The sequence below is a fragment of the Euprymna scolopes genome, chromosome 16 (genome assembly GCF_053919585.1).
Source record: "Euprymna scolopes isolate OS-2025 chromosome 16, ASM5391958v1, whole genome shotgun sequence".
NCBI lineage: Eukaryota > Metazoa > Mollusca > Cephalopoda > Sepiida > Sepiolidae > Euprymna > Euprymna scolopes.
This window is the reverse complement of record NC_136497.1, coordinates 105,017,836-105,036,457: the sequence shown is the minus strand read 5'-3', so window position 1 is coordinate 105,036,457 and position 18,622 is coordinate 105,017,836. Positions and strand designations below refer to the sequence as shown.

The following is an 18,622-nucleotide window of genomic DNA, read 5'->3' as shown; positions in this document are numbered from 1 at the left end:
TATGCTGGACTTTCATAAACGGAAAAAATGTTACTCTTTCATTGATAACAAAACAAAACAATATTAGAGGCATTTCAGTATAAGGTTTTAAGAGAAATCTAATGATTATAGTTATTATTCAGTCAGATTTTATGGAATTTGAGGTAAGAGTGTTGGGATGTTAAGAATAATGAAGTAAAACAAATTTTACATTAATTATTTTGGTACTCTTGCATAATTTGACCCAAATTTTCGTCAAATATGGATCGGGCGAGACCAGCAGTCATCGGTTTAAGCCGAGCGTTGTAACAGACGCAGACTTATTAAAAAACAGACAAACCAAAAAAAAAAAAAATACAAATTCAAATAATAAAAAATAACAAAAACTGAAAATATGTTTATTTTATTTTAGTATTTATTTTATTTTATTTTCATTTTTTTTTTTTTTTTTTTTGCAAAATATTTATGTTGGTTGTTTTTTGTTTTACGGCATATCAACCCTTTTCAGGCTATTTAATGCCGAATCCAGTGATTCGGAAGAAAATTTTTTAATAGAAGTTTTATTTTTGCTTTCAAGTCAGTTGCTATTTAACCCATAGTTGTGACCCTAACAGGTACTACCACTCCGGGTCAGAGTGAACCTGGGAGTAATGGCAATTAAGGGGTTGCTCGACACTCCCCAAAGCTGGGGTCTCGACACTCCCCAAGCTGGGGTCTCACCATCGGATATAGTTTTAGGTCATATCCAGGACCGCAAAATATTTAACAGAAAGTTTCTTTTTCTTCAAGAAAAAAATTTTGGTACTAGTGCATTTATTGATCCGTGCTGAAATAATAACGTTATTATTTAAAAAGCCATTCTTAACATGGGAAGGGGAGGATGTTTTCTATACTTTAACCTTACAAGTGAATAAAAAACATATCATAAAACTTTAATTAAACTTGGAAAAACTATTTTAAAAATAGCGCGGATCAGTACGTGCACTAGCACCAAAATTTTTAACCGTAAAATTGTTAGGCGTAATTACAAGTTTTTTATTTTCTTTTGTAACCTTTTTTTTAAGACTTTTTGTAACCCTTTTTTCTTTTTTTTTTTTTAAGACTTTTTGTTCAGTCAAGTTTTTTTTTTGGGGGGGGGGCTTCCACAGAAATGAAATTTCTTTTTTCAAGAAAACTTGAGATTTTTTTTATTTTTTCGGTTGTCCATTTCTCCAGGAGAAACCGTCCTTAACACACAATCTTTTTTTAAGTAAACATTTGTGTTTACAATTGTTGCACCTCATTTTTTGGGACAGCACTTTCTTTTCCTGACAATATGAGATTGTCTGCATCGGTATTTTCATTTTTTTTTTCTAAGATGCATAGGTTTATTGGTAAATGTGTAGTTTAGTGGCGTAAATTATTTGACAGACAAAAAATTATAAAAACTATTTATTTTTATATAAAACACATTATTAGACCCTACGGCTGAAAGAAAGCCCGAAAAATTTTTTTATCATTTTTATTCGATTAAATGTACGGTAATCGAAGCCGCTGTATTGCTTTTAAAATTTGGCTTTTCTAAGGTTTTACAGATTGGCCTTTTTTAAGTTCTTGCAGGAAATGTTTTTGGCCGCGATATATATATATGTATATATATATATTTTTTTTTGTATAGAGCGTAAAAAAGACAAATTTGGCCTAAAAGGGCCAATCTGTCACACCTTAGAAAGGACACATTTTAAAAGCAATACAGCAGCTTCGATTGTCGTTACATTCAATTCTCGCATTTTTTTCTTTTTGGGTGAATTGGCAGAAGGTGCAGAGCTCTAATAATACCTTATTTTCTTTCAAAACAAAAAGTTATGATTGCGAATGGACACAAGAACAAAAGAAAACAAGCACCGATATTTTCATAAGAAAATGTAGAATTTCTTTTTGGGGAGTTATTTAGCTAAAGGTGTTAGTCAACAAAATTACCTTTATTAGTAGTGGTATTACTATTAATATTATCTGTTGTTGTTTCTTTTTACAGTAAATCAAATTAATTGAATTCGATTCCCAAGAATAAAACAATCATACATCAATTACCATGTAGAGAATGATTGGTAGAAATTTACATAAAAGATGATATAATCGATCAAATCTGTTATATTGAAATAACCAACCAAACATTTAAAATTAGGATAAAAATGACTATTCGTTGATAGCATAAAGCAGTTAAAAAAGCCTCTTCCTCCCTCGTCATGATCGAATCCTTTTCTAAATAACATTATTCTAAGAAACTCATTTATGGAGAGATAGCTTTGTTAACTAGTCTGTTCCAACACCTGTTTCTTATTTCGCATACCAATCGTCAACTATTTTCAATTGATTATGAAAAAAATCAAATCAATTTGGCATATTTATTTCAAAACTAAAATAAATCACAATTTTCAATCAATTACAAGAAAAGCATTTGCGAAAAAATATTTAGAAAGTTCTACTCGTGTAAGTATGTTTTTATGTTTGCAAAAATATATATGCGAATATAACACGGAGTTTTGCAGTACTTTGAAAATTTAATAAAATTAAAGAATCTCGAATTAAATATTTAGAAATTTTAAAGAATCAGTAATTGCATTCGAATCGCGTTAACTGCATCACATATTTTAATTGGAACAGATTTTAATTAAATATAGTTTAAGATTAATTGATTATAATTGACTATAGTTTCAGATTAACTGATTTTAATTATAATAACTGACTAATGACATTCCAACAATTCATCCTATCTATTTAGAGCTTGAAATGTAGTACGTTAGCTAGCGAATATATTCTGAAAAAACTATCAAACATTATAATAAAATACCAATCATTTTCCACGTTTTTTCATCCAATGGTATCTGTAAGGAAACAGACAGGATGGACGTATTAGTCGTGTTATGGTGTAGTAAATGATGAATATGATACTACCACTCCTAAGCATTACCCCACCTGAACACATTATTGGAGAATTGTACATCTCCAATGTTTTCAGTTCTCACAAATTGGTACACCGCACCACCCAGCCACTGCAGTGGCACACGTCCTCACCCCCGAGGAAATCAAGACAACCGCACCTCATTTTGCGAGCACTTTGTTCTTCTCTAAGAATATCGAATCAATACTTTCTTGAAACATTCAAGATAATAATTTGCAATTGGTTTCCTCGTTTCATCGTGCTGTGAGGCAAATATCGACGTCTTACAATATAGAGAAGTAGAAGAGTGTTGCATGCGAATAATGGTTTATTATGATGGAATATACTTTGGCTGTTGTGGGTCATCCATAATTTACTTGTCCCGAGGAAACGTGAAAATGGAAATGAATTTTCGTCACACGCGGGGAGTCAAAAGTGATACAAATACGAACTCGAACTTGGAATTGACTTCATAACGAAACTTTCTTTCTGCACTATTTTCTTTTTCTTCAAAATACATCTTTAGATTAATAATGTAATTGAAAGATTGCGTTTCGACCTGCTATGAAAACTCTGCGAATTTTGGTGGGAGGTAGAGCGAATAATATAAATAAAGGGTGAGTGGTGAAATGTGGTAAGAAAAATTGAATAATGTGAATGATTAAAAGAAAGGGAAAAGAAGAGAAAGAGAAAAGGGAAAAAATTGCGATAGAGAAATAGAGAAAGAAGTGAAAGTCTATTACGATATCACAATGTAATCTGATATCCTTTGACTTTGCGTTAATAGATTCTATTACGATTGTTTAGAAAAGCTGATCCTGTTCGACATTGCGCATCTAAATGATTCGTTGAACAGACGTTACATTAGATATATGGTAGCATTATTATTATTATTATTATTATTATTATTATTATTATTATTATTACTCTTTTATAACTACAGACACTAGTGTTCTATGCTTACGCAATCATCAGTGTAGGATGACAATTCCTACCAGTCGAGGATTCAAACCCAGCCAAAAATTTACCTTTTACTCCATTTGTTAAGCCAGACCACCAAACAGCTGCCACTAAGATAAATAGATACTATAATATAATTCCAAAGCATTTATAAATAGATAATAGAAAAGCAGATTCAAGATGTTCAAACATATTTCGAATTTTCAAGAACAATGATTCATCAGAGAAATGACTAGAAAAACATCCATGTATGAAGTTATTCTCTTTACAATAGTTAGTTTTCCAAGTATGTATGTATGTATGTATGTATGTCTAAGCATTGAAGCTCACATTATCAAACATAGACTGAGATGAAGTGGACATGTGGTGAGGATGTTAGACAGTCGACTCCTGAAACAACTCCATTATGGCGAGCTTGCCGAGGAAAGACGTCTTGCTCAAAAGCCTAAAATGAGATTCAAAGATTGTTTGAGGTTCACCTTAAAAAATGTGAGATGGATAAAAGAACATGGGAGAGTCTTGCTTTGGATCGTGGGGAGTGGAGAAGGACCTTGCGGGGAGGTGTAGGCAAGTTTGAGGCAGATCAAACCCAGTATGAGCGGCTGAAACGTGATATCCGGAAAGGGAGAGTGAAAGGAGCAGTGGATAAGCTGGGGCGCCAAATTGGTCTGGAGTGTGAGGTGTGCCCTTTTGTCTCCTCCTGCTTACAGGCCTCCTCCTCCCCTTTTGTCTGTTTTGTTTACAAAATGCGAATAAGCAGACGAGAATGGACCATTTTAGGCGCAAAATAATAAAGTAAATAAAATATTGGGAAAATATATATTCTCTCAGTTTAAAAATCAATGATATATTTTTTATAAATTTATCACAATATGTATACACGTGTGTATTTATGTATGTATGTATGTATGTATGTATGTATGTATGTATGTATGTATGTATGTATGTATGTATGCACGTGTGTGTATGAATGTATGCATGTATTCATGTGTGTATGGGAAGACGTCTGGCTCAAAAGCTTAAAATGAGATTCAAGGATTGTTTGAGGTCCACCTTAAAGAAATGTGAGATGGATGAAAGAACCTGGGAGAGTTTTGCTTTGGATCGTGCAGTAGGCCACAAAGCAGTCTTGTGTTGCCAGATCTAACCTGTGTAAACTGCGGGCGGACGTACAAAACAGCAGGTGGTTTGAAGCGGCATTTGATTATTCATAGAAGTGGCCATCAAGAACGTGCTGCTAGTGGCACACATGTCTTCACAATGTGTGCCAAGGAATGCCACAGTTTGGCAGGGCTTAAAAGCCACCTTCGTGTGGCCAACACTGATTTGTTTTCGTGTTTCTGTATATCTTTTTTTTCTATATCAAGTAATGGCAATGTTCGAAAACGAGTTTGCTGCCATCATGTATGTATTTATGCAATTTTAAAAATGAATAAACAAATTAATCCAACGAAGACAGATTTCACGAGAAAGAAAAGTTATTATATCACATATGTGTACTTCATTAGGCTTAAAGCTAGATTAAAAGTCACTTACATGCACACCAACGTACAACACTTGAGGAGATGGCAAACTTCTGTCAAGAAGTAGCAATCATTATCATGTATGTATGTATGCATGTATGTATGCATGTATGTATGCATGTATATATGAATATGTGCATGCATGTATGTACGTATGTAAAACTGATCCAGAGGAATGTTTATTAAAGTCAGTTTCTTTAGAGCTTTGTTAGTCGCAAAGTAACTTTAGTAAATATTCATTTGGATCAATTTTGCATGATAATTGCGACGCCTTGTCAGACGAGTGCCACTCTCTCAGTCACTGAAAATCCATGTGCCCAAAGATGAATTTTCAGTCCTGCCAGCGACTTGCACACCCTCTAGCAGACATGACACTGAAAACGTTCATTGGTTTGGATGAAACTAATAGCAACGGAACATGTATCATGTGATTAACAAAACCTGCCTTAGACAACAGAGCCGATCAAACACCTTACAGATCCAAAGATCTCCATGATTGGGCGCAAGGTTTGGCGTTTCCTACACGCTCTCTTGAGCTTCTCTTGGTCTATCTTGGCTGCTTCAAAGTGTTCTGTTTCCCTGTATATCAATGGCCTCCACTGCTTGCGATCATACGCTAGGGACTCCCAACTATCAACAAGAACATGAAAGCTCACCAGACTCTTCTTGATGCTATCACGAAAACGGTTTTTGGTCTTGTGCGGGGGTCTTTTGCCAAGCAAGAGCTCACCATAGAACAACTGTTTTTGGAGTCGATAGTCATCAAGCTGGACAAGATGAACCGCCCAACGCATCTGGTTCTTAATAACAATGGTAGCAATACTGGTTGTTCTGGCCTTATTTAAGGCATATGTATCAGGGACAAAGCTATCCCACTTTAAACCAAGAATGTGTCTAAGACAGTGCTGATGGAACCTCTCGAGAAATTTTACATGTGACCGGTACAAGATCTATGTTTCAGAGGCATAGAGTAGGGATGACACAGGTTTGATGACATTTTAGTTGTCAGTGGTAGATCAACATCAGATCAGACTCTATCTTGTAACCTTCCAAATGCGTTTGATGCCTCTTACTGACTCTCATCAGAATCAGATCAGATCAGCATCATCAGCATACAACTCCCTAACAAAGCCTTGGCTAAGTCCACAAACCCCTGGCAAAGAGGCATACGCTGCTCAATACATTTTTCTAAAAGATGTCTAGCAGAAAACACCATATCCATGGTTCCTCGTCCACCTCTAAAACCAGACTGGGATTCTGGAAGGATATCAGGACAGATGTACTTCTCCAATCGGTTTAGCAAGAACCGTGCAAATACCTTTCTTACCGCAGCCAGCAGCGATATACCTCGATAATTTCAATAATCAGACCTTGCACTCGTTCCTTTGTAAACATAATCAGGATGGCATCTATCCAATCTTGGGCAACCGAATTACCCTGCGATACTAGCAGTATAAAAGAGTGGACCGCCCGATGTAGATTGACACCACCATGTTTCAGCAGCTCAACAGGAATGCCATCCAATGCAGGGGCTTTGTTCGAGTTTATCTGTTTAATGCAGTCGACTGTTCCCACGAGAGTCGGTTCGGCATCAAGTTTCAGACAAAAGGAACAAAAAGTTTATACTTCTCTATTGCAGCAACATCAACATTGGATGGCTTATGAAAAAGATCACGAAAGTGTTCATGCCATCGATGCATAATTCCATCTGAGGTTTTCAGCAAGGCACTCCCATCCTGGTGTAGTGGTGGAGTGGTGTAGTTGAAGATGATGCAAAGTGTAAAATGTCTTGACATCTTTATAATCGTAGGCAGTCTGTATCTTCCTGGAGAGATCAGACCATCATTTGTTTGTTTTATTTAATTTTGCATACATACATGCATACATACATACATAGATGCATACATGCATACATACATACATAAATGCATACACTCACATTCACACACGCATGCATACATGCATACATGCACGCTCGCATACATACATACTAGGAAGAGTAATTATTGTAAAGCGAATCACACACGTTTTGAAATAAAAGTAATTGTTATTCACACGTTTTGCTTCTTATTTCATATAATTTCTATTTTCCTGCATTCGTTTTTTTATCACTAATTCTAAAGAATGAAATTCTGCATTAAAAATCGAATTTTATTTTATTGATTTGTATTTTATATTTTAATTATTTTTTGATGTTTTACAATCAAACAAAATTTAAACTCAACAATATGATAATTATGATATGTATCGCATAGAGAAATCATGTGTTAGCCACCGGAAATGTAGAGGTTCTTAATTTCTGAAAAATTACACTGCAGTAGTCCGCAGATTATGAGTTGAAAATTAAAATTCATAGAAATTTTGTTAATTTCAAAATAGATATATGTCCTTATTGTGTAAACCATTTTAAACGAAATACAAACAGTTGTTTAGAAATATTCATTAGTTTTGGTTTTGTTTATTTTCAAGGACACATAATAAAGAGAGAGAGAGAGATAGAGAGAGAGAGGAGAGGGAGAGAAAAGAGGGGGGATAAAACTTGTTTCAAAGGTTATTTCTCTCTGTCTTCACAACTGAACAGATCAACACCAAACTTTGTACAAATTCGATCATCTATAAAGTATAGGTTTTATTATCTTTTATGACATCTGTAATGTCTGTCTTACTTGCAGAGGAAGGACTAACCAGCCAGTAACGCTTCACACCAACAGTCAGTAAATCACAGTTATTATCAACGTAATATTGGATGACCATGATCACAAAATACTCTTATTCTCTGCAATGGTGAAAATGCGCCTGAAATGCATCAAATCATTTGTGAGTTTATGTATGCAACACATGTGCCTCGTTCAAATCTTACATAACAAAAGCTGCAAGTTTGTATGAAAGAATGAGTAATTGATTGGGGTTAAAAATTGACCTTATCAAATGGAAGTGATGTGACAACATGATTTCTGGAGAAGTGGAATTCTTTCTCTTTCTAGCCAGACATGCAAGCAATGCAGACATAAAAAGTTACTGTCCATCAAAAAACAATGAGATTGGGGGTATCATGTTAATTAAATAATGTGTGTGTGCAATCCGTCTATTTGTCCCGCCTCATTTTAGCTCTGACGCTTTAAAATCACTCTCTCTCTCTCTCTCTCTCTCTCTCTATCTGGTTTACTGTCTGAACCAATAAATTTTCCATTGAATTAACCATCTGCTTCAGCTTGTATTTGTTGAGACAACAAATATAAGCTGGGTTATCAATATGTGTGTTATTATACATATAAACGCCACATATACAACCGAAACCTTTAAATATGAAAAAAAAAACAACAGAATTTAGCAGGTTGGGTTGGTTAACAGACAGATTAAATGGTACCTTCTTACGGAACTGGTCCTCCAGTGTCTGTAGTCTCCCCAGAGTGAGATGATAATTTTAGAATTATCCTATGCCAATTCTTTAATCAGGCGGTTGTCCCAAAACTTTCTTTCCTGGTTCAAAAAAGTAGGAATATTTTCTAAGTGTATTCAATATATATCTTTAACTATTTTGTGCTTATGGCTATATAAACACAACTGACATGTAGACCTAACTGTAGACATTTCACATCTAATTGAATTTTCCAACGCACTGCTTACTTTAATCTTATGTAGAACATATCGTTTTTACCTTAACACTCTCGCATCTAAATATTGCAGCATTAATGATTATTTTGATCATGAATCTCATAAATATAGTGTGATCAAAATTATTACCAAGAATTGAAATCGTATTTTCATTTCTGTTCCATTTTTACTTTAATTTCTAAAACTATACTGATTTTGAAACAGAAAACTTTCAGACTGTCTACGCTTAATAGTGTGATAAATCACTGAAATTCAAATGCAAGTTAATAACAAATGAAAAAAAAGTTTCTTACCTTGAATTACCATTGATTCCCCCAATATGAATTCAACTGGATTCTTATTTTGTTTGATTGAGCTGTCAAATATATCTCCATTCTCAAAGTAACCCTGTGGAAAGCAAACGGAAATATTTTACAATCAATAAAAGCAATTTTACTATAAAATAAAAATAAATGAAAATCTTGCTTGAAATTACAAAATAAAAAAAGATAAAATGTAAAACTTATTCTATCGTTTAGAAAAAAGAATGAAAATATTTAATTTAATAAACTTGATTATATGGCAAACAATGAATTTGGTAACGGAAAAAATAAATGAAACAATATATATATATATATATATATATATATATATATATATATATATATATATAGTGGAAATGGTTATTAATAAAAACTGAAGAAAGTGCTCAATACTGTTGTAGAGCAAATATGCGTTTTATTTTTTATTACCGTATCTTTCTGTTAAGTTACATTATTGTTTCAGCTACTTGGCCGTTTTTTTAGCCGTCTGTAACTTCCTCAGACTTTTACAGAAATGTTTGCTATTTTGGGATGAGAGAGTGAAAGAGTGAATAAGGTCAGGTCGGGGGGCGCGAGGAGGGCGGAAGAAATAGAGGAAGGGAACAAGGGGGGAAGGTGGGGGGCGCTTGGTATGTCGATAATGTTTTAGTTTTGGGGTTTAAGGAACTTGTGGGGGAGGGTCTGGGAAGTTTATTTCTGGTGTGGCTGAGGGCATAGGGATACATGGAGGGGAAGGGGAATATGTGGGGGTGGGAGGAGGGGGGTTACTTTAAAATTCGAGTCTTAATTTTAAAGTTTTTATGCTTCTCCTATGTGAGATGATTTCTTGGTAAGTATGTCTTGACTTGTTGGGTGTTCACTTATGTATGGAGGCGGGGGGGGGGCTATGATTTGGTTTATTTATTTTTAGTTTTTATTTTGTTGTTAATTGTTTGGAGGGGGTTAGTTAGCGGTCGCTGGCTGGGTACACACATGCGCGCTTACACACATATATACTTAAAAGAAACGGTCACATGTACACATACATCCCCGCCCTGGCATGCAAATACATGCACACATGTGCGCCTGCATGCGTAGACACCCGCGTTGCTCTCACTTACATCAAATTTTCTTTAAGGTGATAAAATTGGGTACGCGTGCATTGGCATGGATGCGCTCATATACAGATACATACATACATCGACGTCCCTGCCCCCAAGGAGGCGATTATATGGGCTCATATGCGCATATTGATTCAGGCATACTTGCACCCCACACATACATGCAAGTGCATGCACACATACAGATACCAATACTCGTGAACACATACATCGACATATATACACACTGCCGCACGTGCTAATACACTATGCTGACGGCAGGCAGCGGGCACATATGCTTTCACATCCACACACACATACACAGGTACGTGCACTTATACACCAGTACCCCGTGTCATACGGACGCCCATGTGGATGTACACGCACACCCAGTTATACAGACAGTTATTGGTATAGACATATTCGTCTGGATAGATTTAAATCTAAGTTCATTTGTGGGTACATAGGCGCAATACTTTCGTTCGATGTAGACATGATTATACATAGATATGAGCATAAACTCATTCCCAGGGTCAGATACATAATATTTTATTTTCATTTGTGGGGTTTTTTTTTTTGGTTAGATGTGGGTGCACATGTGCGCACCGACATACTCCTCCGCATAGAAATATAACCTATAGATGCACACTCCCACACGCATGCATGTACACAGATATACATGCATACATACATACACATATGCACACACATATGCTCTCGTTATACACATCTGCAAAGATACATGCCCACACTCCCTCAAGCACAGATATGTGTGCACGCATACATATACGGGTATATAGCGTGATATGCCATAAGTGTGGGCACGGGTGTCATCCACATATACCTACATACGCATTAATAAACGCCCACGTGCCTGGGATAGTGGTCCTAGGTAGCCATGTTTATAGATTTTGGGGAGGAGTTTGGGGTGGTTTATATGGGGATTGAGTGCTGTAGTTATTGTTCTAAGTTGGGGTATTTTTTTATGGTATTATCGATCAGTTTAGGCGGAAGGCTATATTGGGGTGTCATGCTCTAAGGTGTGTGCCTATGCACATGAGGCATCGGTTGGTTGTACATTTCTGTGTGCACTTACCTGTGCAGGTGTAAATCCACATAGTTATATGTAAACAATTTCCGTGTTAAGTCGTGGAGGTTGCATGTAGGGTGTGTTGGGGTTGGGAGAGGGGTTGGCTAGGGGAAGGGGAATTGATGCCGATTATTGGGTGGTTATATGGGATGAGGTTATGTGGTGTTTAGAGTTCATGGTGATTGGGGGTATATGTTATTTGTTGGATTTAGGGGGATTCTTAGGGGGAGGGGGTAAGGTGGTGTGGGGTGTGGGGTGTGGGGTATGGAGGGAGTCGGTTGAGGAGGTTTGGTTGAGTGTATGTTATGGTAGTTGCGGTGGGTGGTTGTATTGGATATATAGTTAGGGGGATTTAAGGTAGTGTTGTCTAAGGGCTGTTTTAGAGAGGTGTATAGCTGCTAAGGAGGTGGGATTTGTAATGCCTACAGTTTATGGCGGTTTCCTGTCTTTTGTTTAGTAATGTGTCTTTGTCTTTAAAATTGGAGATAAGGAATTTCTCGTTTTAACCACCCAAAACATATAATTAAACACATCCCCACATCTATCGAAAAAAAGACTTAGCACCAACTCCTCCAAACTTGAAATTTTTAACAAACATAAGCCCTTTTATGAAAATGCACTCAAGGAAAGTGGTCACCCAAACATTACCTTCAATTACATTAAACCAAATCCACCCAATACCGCAAACAAGAGAAGTAGAACTAGGAAAATAATTTGGTTCACCCCCCCCCTTCAATACAATGGTCAAAACAAAACTTGGCACTAAATTCTTCCAACAAATAAACAACCACTTCCCACCCAGTCACGTACTACACAAAATCTTCAACAAAAACGCAATTAAACTCAGCTACAGTTGTATGGACAACCTAGAACAAATAATCAAAAAACATAACAGAAAAATACTTAACAAAGATGAAAATACAAAAAAACACGAACAAGAACAAGTGCAACTTCAACAACAAATCGGAATGCCCACTTAATGCACAATGCCTACAAACAGAAGTAGTATATAAAGCCACAATCGCACCTAAAGAAAACCCAAACGACAAAAAATATTATATTGGCCTGGCCGGCACCTTATTTAGGGATAGATTCAGAGTACATAAATGCTCCTTCACAAACACTAACCACCCTAACAAAACCTCACTAACTACCCACTATCTACATTTAACCCAAAATAACCTTACACCAACCATTAAATGGGAAATCCTTAGAAAATCTAGCACATGTAAATCCCTAAACTCCCCATGTCTCCTCTGCCTAAACGAGAAACTCCTTATCTCCAATTTTAAAGCCTAACAAAGACAGAGACAAATTACTAAACAAAAAACAGGAAACCACCATAAACTGTAGGCATTACAAATCCCACCTCCTTAGCAACTATACACCTCTCTAAAACATCCCTTAGACAACACCACCTTAAATCCCTCTAACTATATATCCAATACAACCACCCACCACAACTACCATAACATACACTCAACCAAACCCCCTCAACCAACTTCCCCCACACTCCACACCCCCTTACCCCTCCCCCTAAGAATCCCCCTAAATCCAACAAATAACACCCCCCCAATCACCACCAACTCTAAACACCACATAACCTCATCCCACATAACCACCCAAGAAGGGAGAGATCTAACAAAACTTTCACTTGAGATTACTCGAACAATGGCTAAGTTTATTGCCGCTGAACTTCCACAGAAGTACACTGGTGTTTTTGCCTGGGAGAAATCAATTAAACAAGGAATAATGCAAAATTATTTGCAATGATTATTGAAAGAGACATAGAATAGTATAAATCTTGAGAAACTGGTTGCCACTCAGATTCCAGGGAACACAAGTGAACAATCATTGATTTTCGCTTGTGTGAAAATTTCTAGTAAATAATGCTTCTGTTTTACTGCTTCTTTCCACAAGAAAGAAATGATAAATGTCGAAAGTAATTGTTTTGCGATGTTGCTTACAAAATGGCAATTGTTATTGAACTACATTTTTTCTTATTTGAACAAACAACACAAAAAATATTACCCTACAAAAAATATATTGGCATAATTTGATTAATTAGATATAAACAAAAAGAGATCAGTGTATGTGGTGGAGAGAGAGAGAGAGGGGGGTAGATATGTGCAGTTGTAAATTGTGTTATCGGCGATATATTTTAAGAGTTTACAAAAGGCAAATAATGTATAATTGTTCCTACGTGACCTTATTAAAAATGTCTGCATGTCTTAGGATTGGCAAAGGGCAACATGAATCCTTGCACCACCCTTTACTCTCCATTTTTGTTTAGCGAGAGATAGAAGTGAGAATAATAGGTACTGTATAAAATAAGAGTGGGCACCAAGCAACATACAATGGGAGAAGGTAAGAGTAATTTACAAAGACTTAGTAAGAGATAGGTAAATTGGTGAGCAAATGTTACAGCTAATTAAAAAAAAAATAAAAAGTGTAGACGTTTTACATAGCCTTCGTACAAAAATATTCTTAACACCCCCCCCCCTGCGTTTTTAGACATTATTATTATCCCCCTTTTTTTAGCAAAAATGTTTCCCCATTCAGATCATTACATTTGAAAATAGTCTCTGTACTTCGTACTGGAAGTGGACCAATAGAATTGAAGAAAAGCCAACCAGGTACAACTGGGAGGGAAATATTTTGCAAAATCATTTTACTGTCTTATCGCCTGTAGGTGAAGTTGGTCACAGAAATGGTCGCACAATTTGGCAACATGCAGAAAAGAAGTAAAAATGATCGAGGCTGGGATATGGAACAACGAGGATGGCAAAAATTAAATATAAAAGCAAGGAATTTTCGTTTAGAAAAAAAATTTGTACAAGATTTCAAAACAATCGATATGTTGTAAAGCAGGCAACATACATTTTGTCAGCATTTGGATAAAAAAAATATTTATGGAAACACCTTAAGATCTAATAACATGAAATCGAAAGTCAGCTCTCGGCATTCCTTCACAAGTGAGGAAGCCTAAAGCCATAAACAATTAACGTACATGCCCAACATTTGAACAAATGCAGCAGAACAGCCTCCGAGGAAAATTCTCTGTAAATGAGTTTAATTTGTTCGAACTATTCACTAATAGCAAAAGATATCTACTGGTCACACCACGAAACCAAGATATGGTACAAGGTCGAGTTTATTGGTACCCAGGTATTCCATCACATTATAAAACATTTGAAACAATGGAGGAGAGAAATGTTAAGTCTTAAGAATATACATAACGGCATCACGTACTGGTATCGCGTGATAGTGTTGGGTGGATGGAGTAAGTTCGGGCAACTTCTGCCAGCACCACTGTCAACCAAGGGAAGAGGTTATCAAGCATATATGCGAAGTGAAATCCAGCCATGTAGGGTTGAGAATATGTGTTGCATGGAGGGAAATGATTCGAAGATAATATGATTGTTGTGCAATGTGAATCTTAAAGACAAACGCAGATTTGGTGATCTCAGAGAAATATTAAATCTGAGCAGTATAAGGAGATGTGTGCAGAATAAGAAACTTCGATGCTCTAGCCACTTTGAAGGAATGGATTAGACGTTATTAATTAGTCGACGAAAAAACGTTGATAGCAGATTCAGTCGGTAGAGAAAATATAACAAGAAGTGATAAGGATGGAAAAAGAGACAAAAAACATGGTTTCTAAAAGCAATTTCTACATTTTTGTTGTTGGTATCATGTAAAATAGACGTTAATCTGATGATGATCCCCCCCCAGTTAAATTATTTCTGTGAAAATATTTCATTTTGACTGAAATTTTGTTGTTAAATTAAAGTGAGAGCACGTAATTGAAATCGACGAAAGAACAACAAAAAAACTCCTTTGTCATCCGCTGCAGCAGTCTAGGAAAACCACAGGAAGATATCACACAGCTAATCAATTTTGTAACATAAGTAATTTTTCGAGACATCTTATACGTTTTCAGAAAAACAAAAATCAATATACGAGATATTTACAGGTGGGGGACGGGGTCGAGAATATTTAACAAAAATAATACAAAAAACTATTCTTTGGTTCTGCTATTGATTGAAAAATAAATGAAACTTTTTTGTAGAGTTAAACTGAAACTTATCCTTTGTTTTAACAAGTAATTTGTAAATGGAACTATTATCTGAGATAGAAATCGACGAAGAACAACTATTTTTGTTAGAATAATTTTATTTAGAAACCAAAATTACAAGTTCTTTGTGGAATAATGATACTTTTTTGTTTTTAATGCAAAAATAGCCAAAAAAAAAAAACGGATTGTTGTTGATAAGTCTTTTATTTTATTTTTATTTTATTAATAAGAAAATGGTCGAAAGCACTTGCTGATGTACCGAGGTATTGGGTGGTGGACAGTATTTGATGAGAGGGATGTGAGGTGAGGATATGAAGTGGAAGGTGAGTAGAGGAGGATGTGTGGGTTGGAAAGGAAAAGGCAAAGGAAGAGAAGAAAAGAGGGGTTGAGGAAGAGAAGGAAGGTTCAGTTTCAAACAGAAACTTGGCAATATTAGAAAACATTTCAATTAAAAATTTTTAAATAATTATTTCCCTCGACCTTGTTTTGGAGCAGCACAACATTTTATATGAATAAAAAAAGAAATGGGAAGGCCGCAGAGAAAATAAATACAACAAAACAGAAGTGGGAGGGGGGGAAGAGGAAATGGAAAAATGTTCGTGGTTGGCAGGTTTTCTTGAAATTATCGAACAGAGAACAAAAATATCTTAATTTTCGGAAAGAAAATGAAGAATCTATTTATAGATTTGTAATTAAAGTTTTGCTGACGGAAAAGAAATATAAAAAAAAAGAGCACAAAATACGAAACATAAAAGGATTTTTAAATATTTTATAGTCAAACATATTGAGATTGGCAGGGAGGACGGATTCTCCATAAATAAATGAGTCTAAAACAATAAGAAAACATTTATTTTTATTTTTATTTCAGTGAATTCTTGAATGTTGTTTCTGATGTGTTTCGTTTATTTTAAGGCCCCAAATCCAATAAAGTGTGAAACAATCGATAACACCCCCCAAAAGTATTGTTAAATGTATTCAGCTCGTTTAGACATGTTTTAGTATAATTAATCATTTCCCGTTTCAAGTTTTAATTAGAAAAATATTTTAAAATACAAAAATATATATATAAAAAATTAAAATATGTAAATAGCATTTTTCAAATATTGCAACTGTTAAAAAATAATTGATTTTTACATTCAAAACGAACTCATAACTTCTCTTTAAGTGTCAAAATGCTGTTAAATTATGTGGAGTGATTATTCTTGGAAGGCTTTCTATCCCTATTTAATCTTTCTAAATAAAACTAAACAAAATATAACCCACATTCAAATCCCGTATGCCTAACAGTTGTGTTCAAAAATTAATAATAATCAATTAATTTGTTTAGGAGTGAATCCTGAGCATACAAATAGAAATAGAAAAAAGTAAACAAGTGTTAAAATAAGGGCATCTATTGATTCAACACATTCACTAAAAGGGTGCATCACTGCATCACACACATAAAAAAAAAACAGAACAAAAGAAGAGGAAGTAAAAGTCATCAGAACTGTTGTTTGTGAGAAGCCCTTCAATTGGCTAAGGAAACAATTGTCCATGGGATACAATAATAATTAATCTGATTGGTGAGCTAGTTATACCCTAAACACAGCGTATAAACCCTGTGTGTCGCTTTATTGCAGGTCAATAGTTTTTTTTAATTTTGAAATTACTATGTAACGGAGAGACGTGAAATTTCGTACACTGGAAGAGCATAACAAGATGCCTTATTTCACTGATTTTTGTGCAATTTTAACAGATAATTTGAAAATTATGCTATTTTTTCTATTTTCTGGTAATTTTAAGTGTGTATCACTTTATTGCAAGTGTTTTAAAATGAATATTTTCGGTATCAAAATATTCTAACTTCATATTTCTATTTATATGAAATAAAAAACATATCCAGTAACAATATTAACAAAAACAAGAACGAATTTCATATTATTTTATTTAAGGAACTATTTATTTATCAACATAACTCCCATGCTTCAAAATCACTTTGCATATCCTCTTGTCAACTGATGATGTCAATCGACGGATTTGAAGTGATTTGATGCTATAACTTAAAAAATCTTTTTCCAAAGTTCATCCTTCGACGAAAATTGAACACCTCCTTCATAACCTTTCATTTTTATTATTGACCAGAGCTGCTCAATTGGGTTTATATCTAAAAAACAAAGTGGCCATGTCATCAAATTTTCTCCACTAATGCCTAATGACTTAACCTTGGCTGAGTGGGATGGCGCATTGTCATGCATAAAAATTAATTTGTGGTGACGCATCAATGGAAGGTCATAAAGCCATGGTAACAAATGCTCATCTAAAAATAAAATATAAAAATGGCTTGTAAGTTTGACACCTTCTGGCACTCGAAAATGTCCAATTAGTTAATCGCAGATTATTCCAGCCCAAAACATGACACCTACACCTACTTGTTGACAACGAAATCGATGAGGGGTAGGGAATCCAAGAGGACTCCAAACTTTGGCCCACCCATCTGGTCCATCAAGGGTTGCGCTGGCCTCATCGGTAAAAAGAACATTTTCAAAGCTGGTTTTCATTCATTTCTGAGCCCAAGCCAAACGTTTTTCCTTATGAGTTTGGTTTAAAACAGGTCTTGCTATGGGCTTAATGCTTCTTGCAATTTCGTTTAAGACATTGCAGCGTGTCTTTCTGGAGAAGGAAGATATTCGAGACTTGTCAAATATAGTAGCACTGTTGCTGCCAGTCTGCTTGATAAGTTGATGGAGAATTTTTCTAATATCATGAGCAGAAACTGACTTTCATGTGTTTTTGTCCTTTCTTGGTTTGATGTTTGGATGTTCAACGAATAAAGACAATGTTTTTCGATCTCGTCCACGCTCCTTGGCTAGATCTACGAGAGATAAACCTTCTGCAAGGCCTGCAACGACACATTTCTTTTCACTAGCTGTCAATTGACCCTTTCTATGAATTTTGGGAGGCCTGCAATAACAGTTAAAATTACAAGAAAATAGAAAATTAACATAATTTTCAAAATATTTGTTCAAATTCCACAAAAATCATGGAAATATGCACTTTGTTATGCTCTTCCAGTGTACCAAATTTCACTTCTCTGCGT

General features: G+C 35.2%; 1 protein-coding gene across 1 annotated transcript in view; it reads right to left on the bottom strand.

Moving 5' to 3' along the window:
• LOC145296038 (peptidyl-prolyl cis-trans isomerase FKBP11-like) overlaps nucleotides 1-18,622 on the bottom strand; it is a 792,198-nt gene that overhangs the window by 642,937 nt on the left and 130,639 nt on the right. Inside the window, exon 2 of the mRNA XM_080142082.1 lies at nucleotides 9,291-9,384. Coding sequence (XP_079998208.1) covers nucleotides 9,291-9,303 — 13 coding nt within the window. The 5' untranslated portion in view covers nucleotides 9,304-9,384. The remainder of the gene's footprint in view (nucleotides 1-9,290; nucleotides 9,385-18,622) is intronic.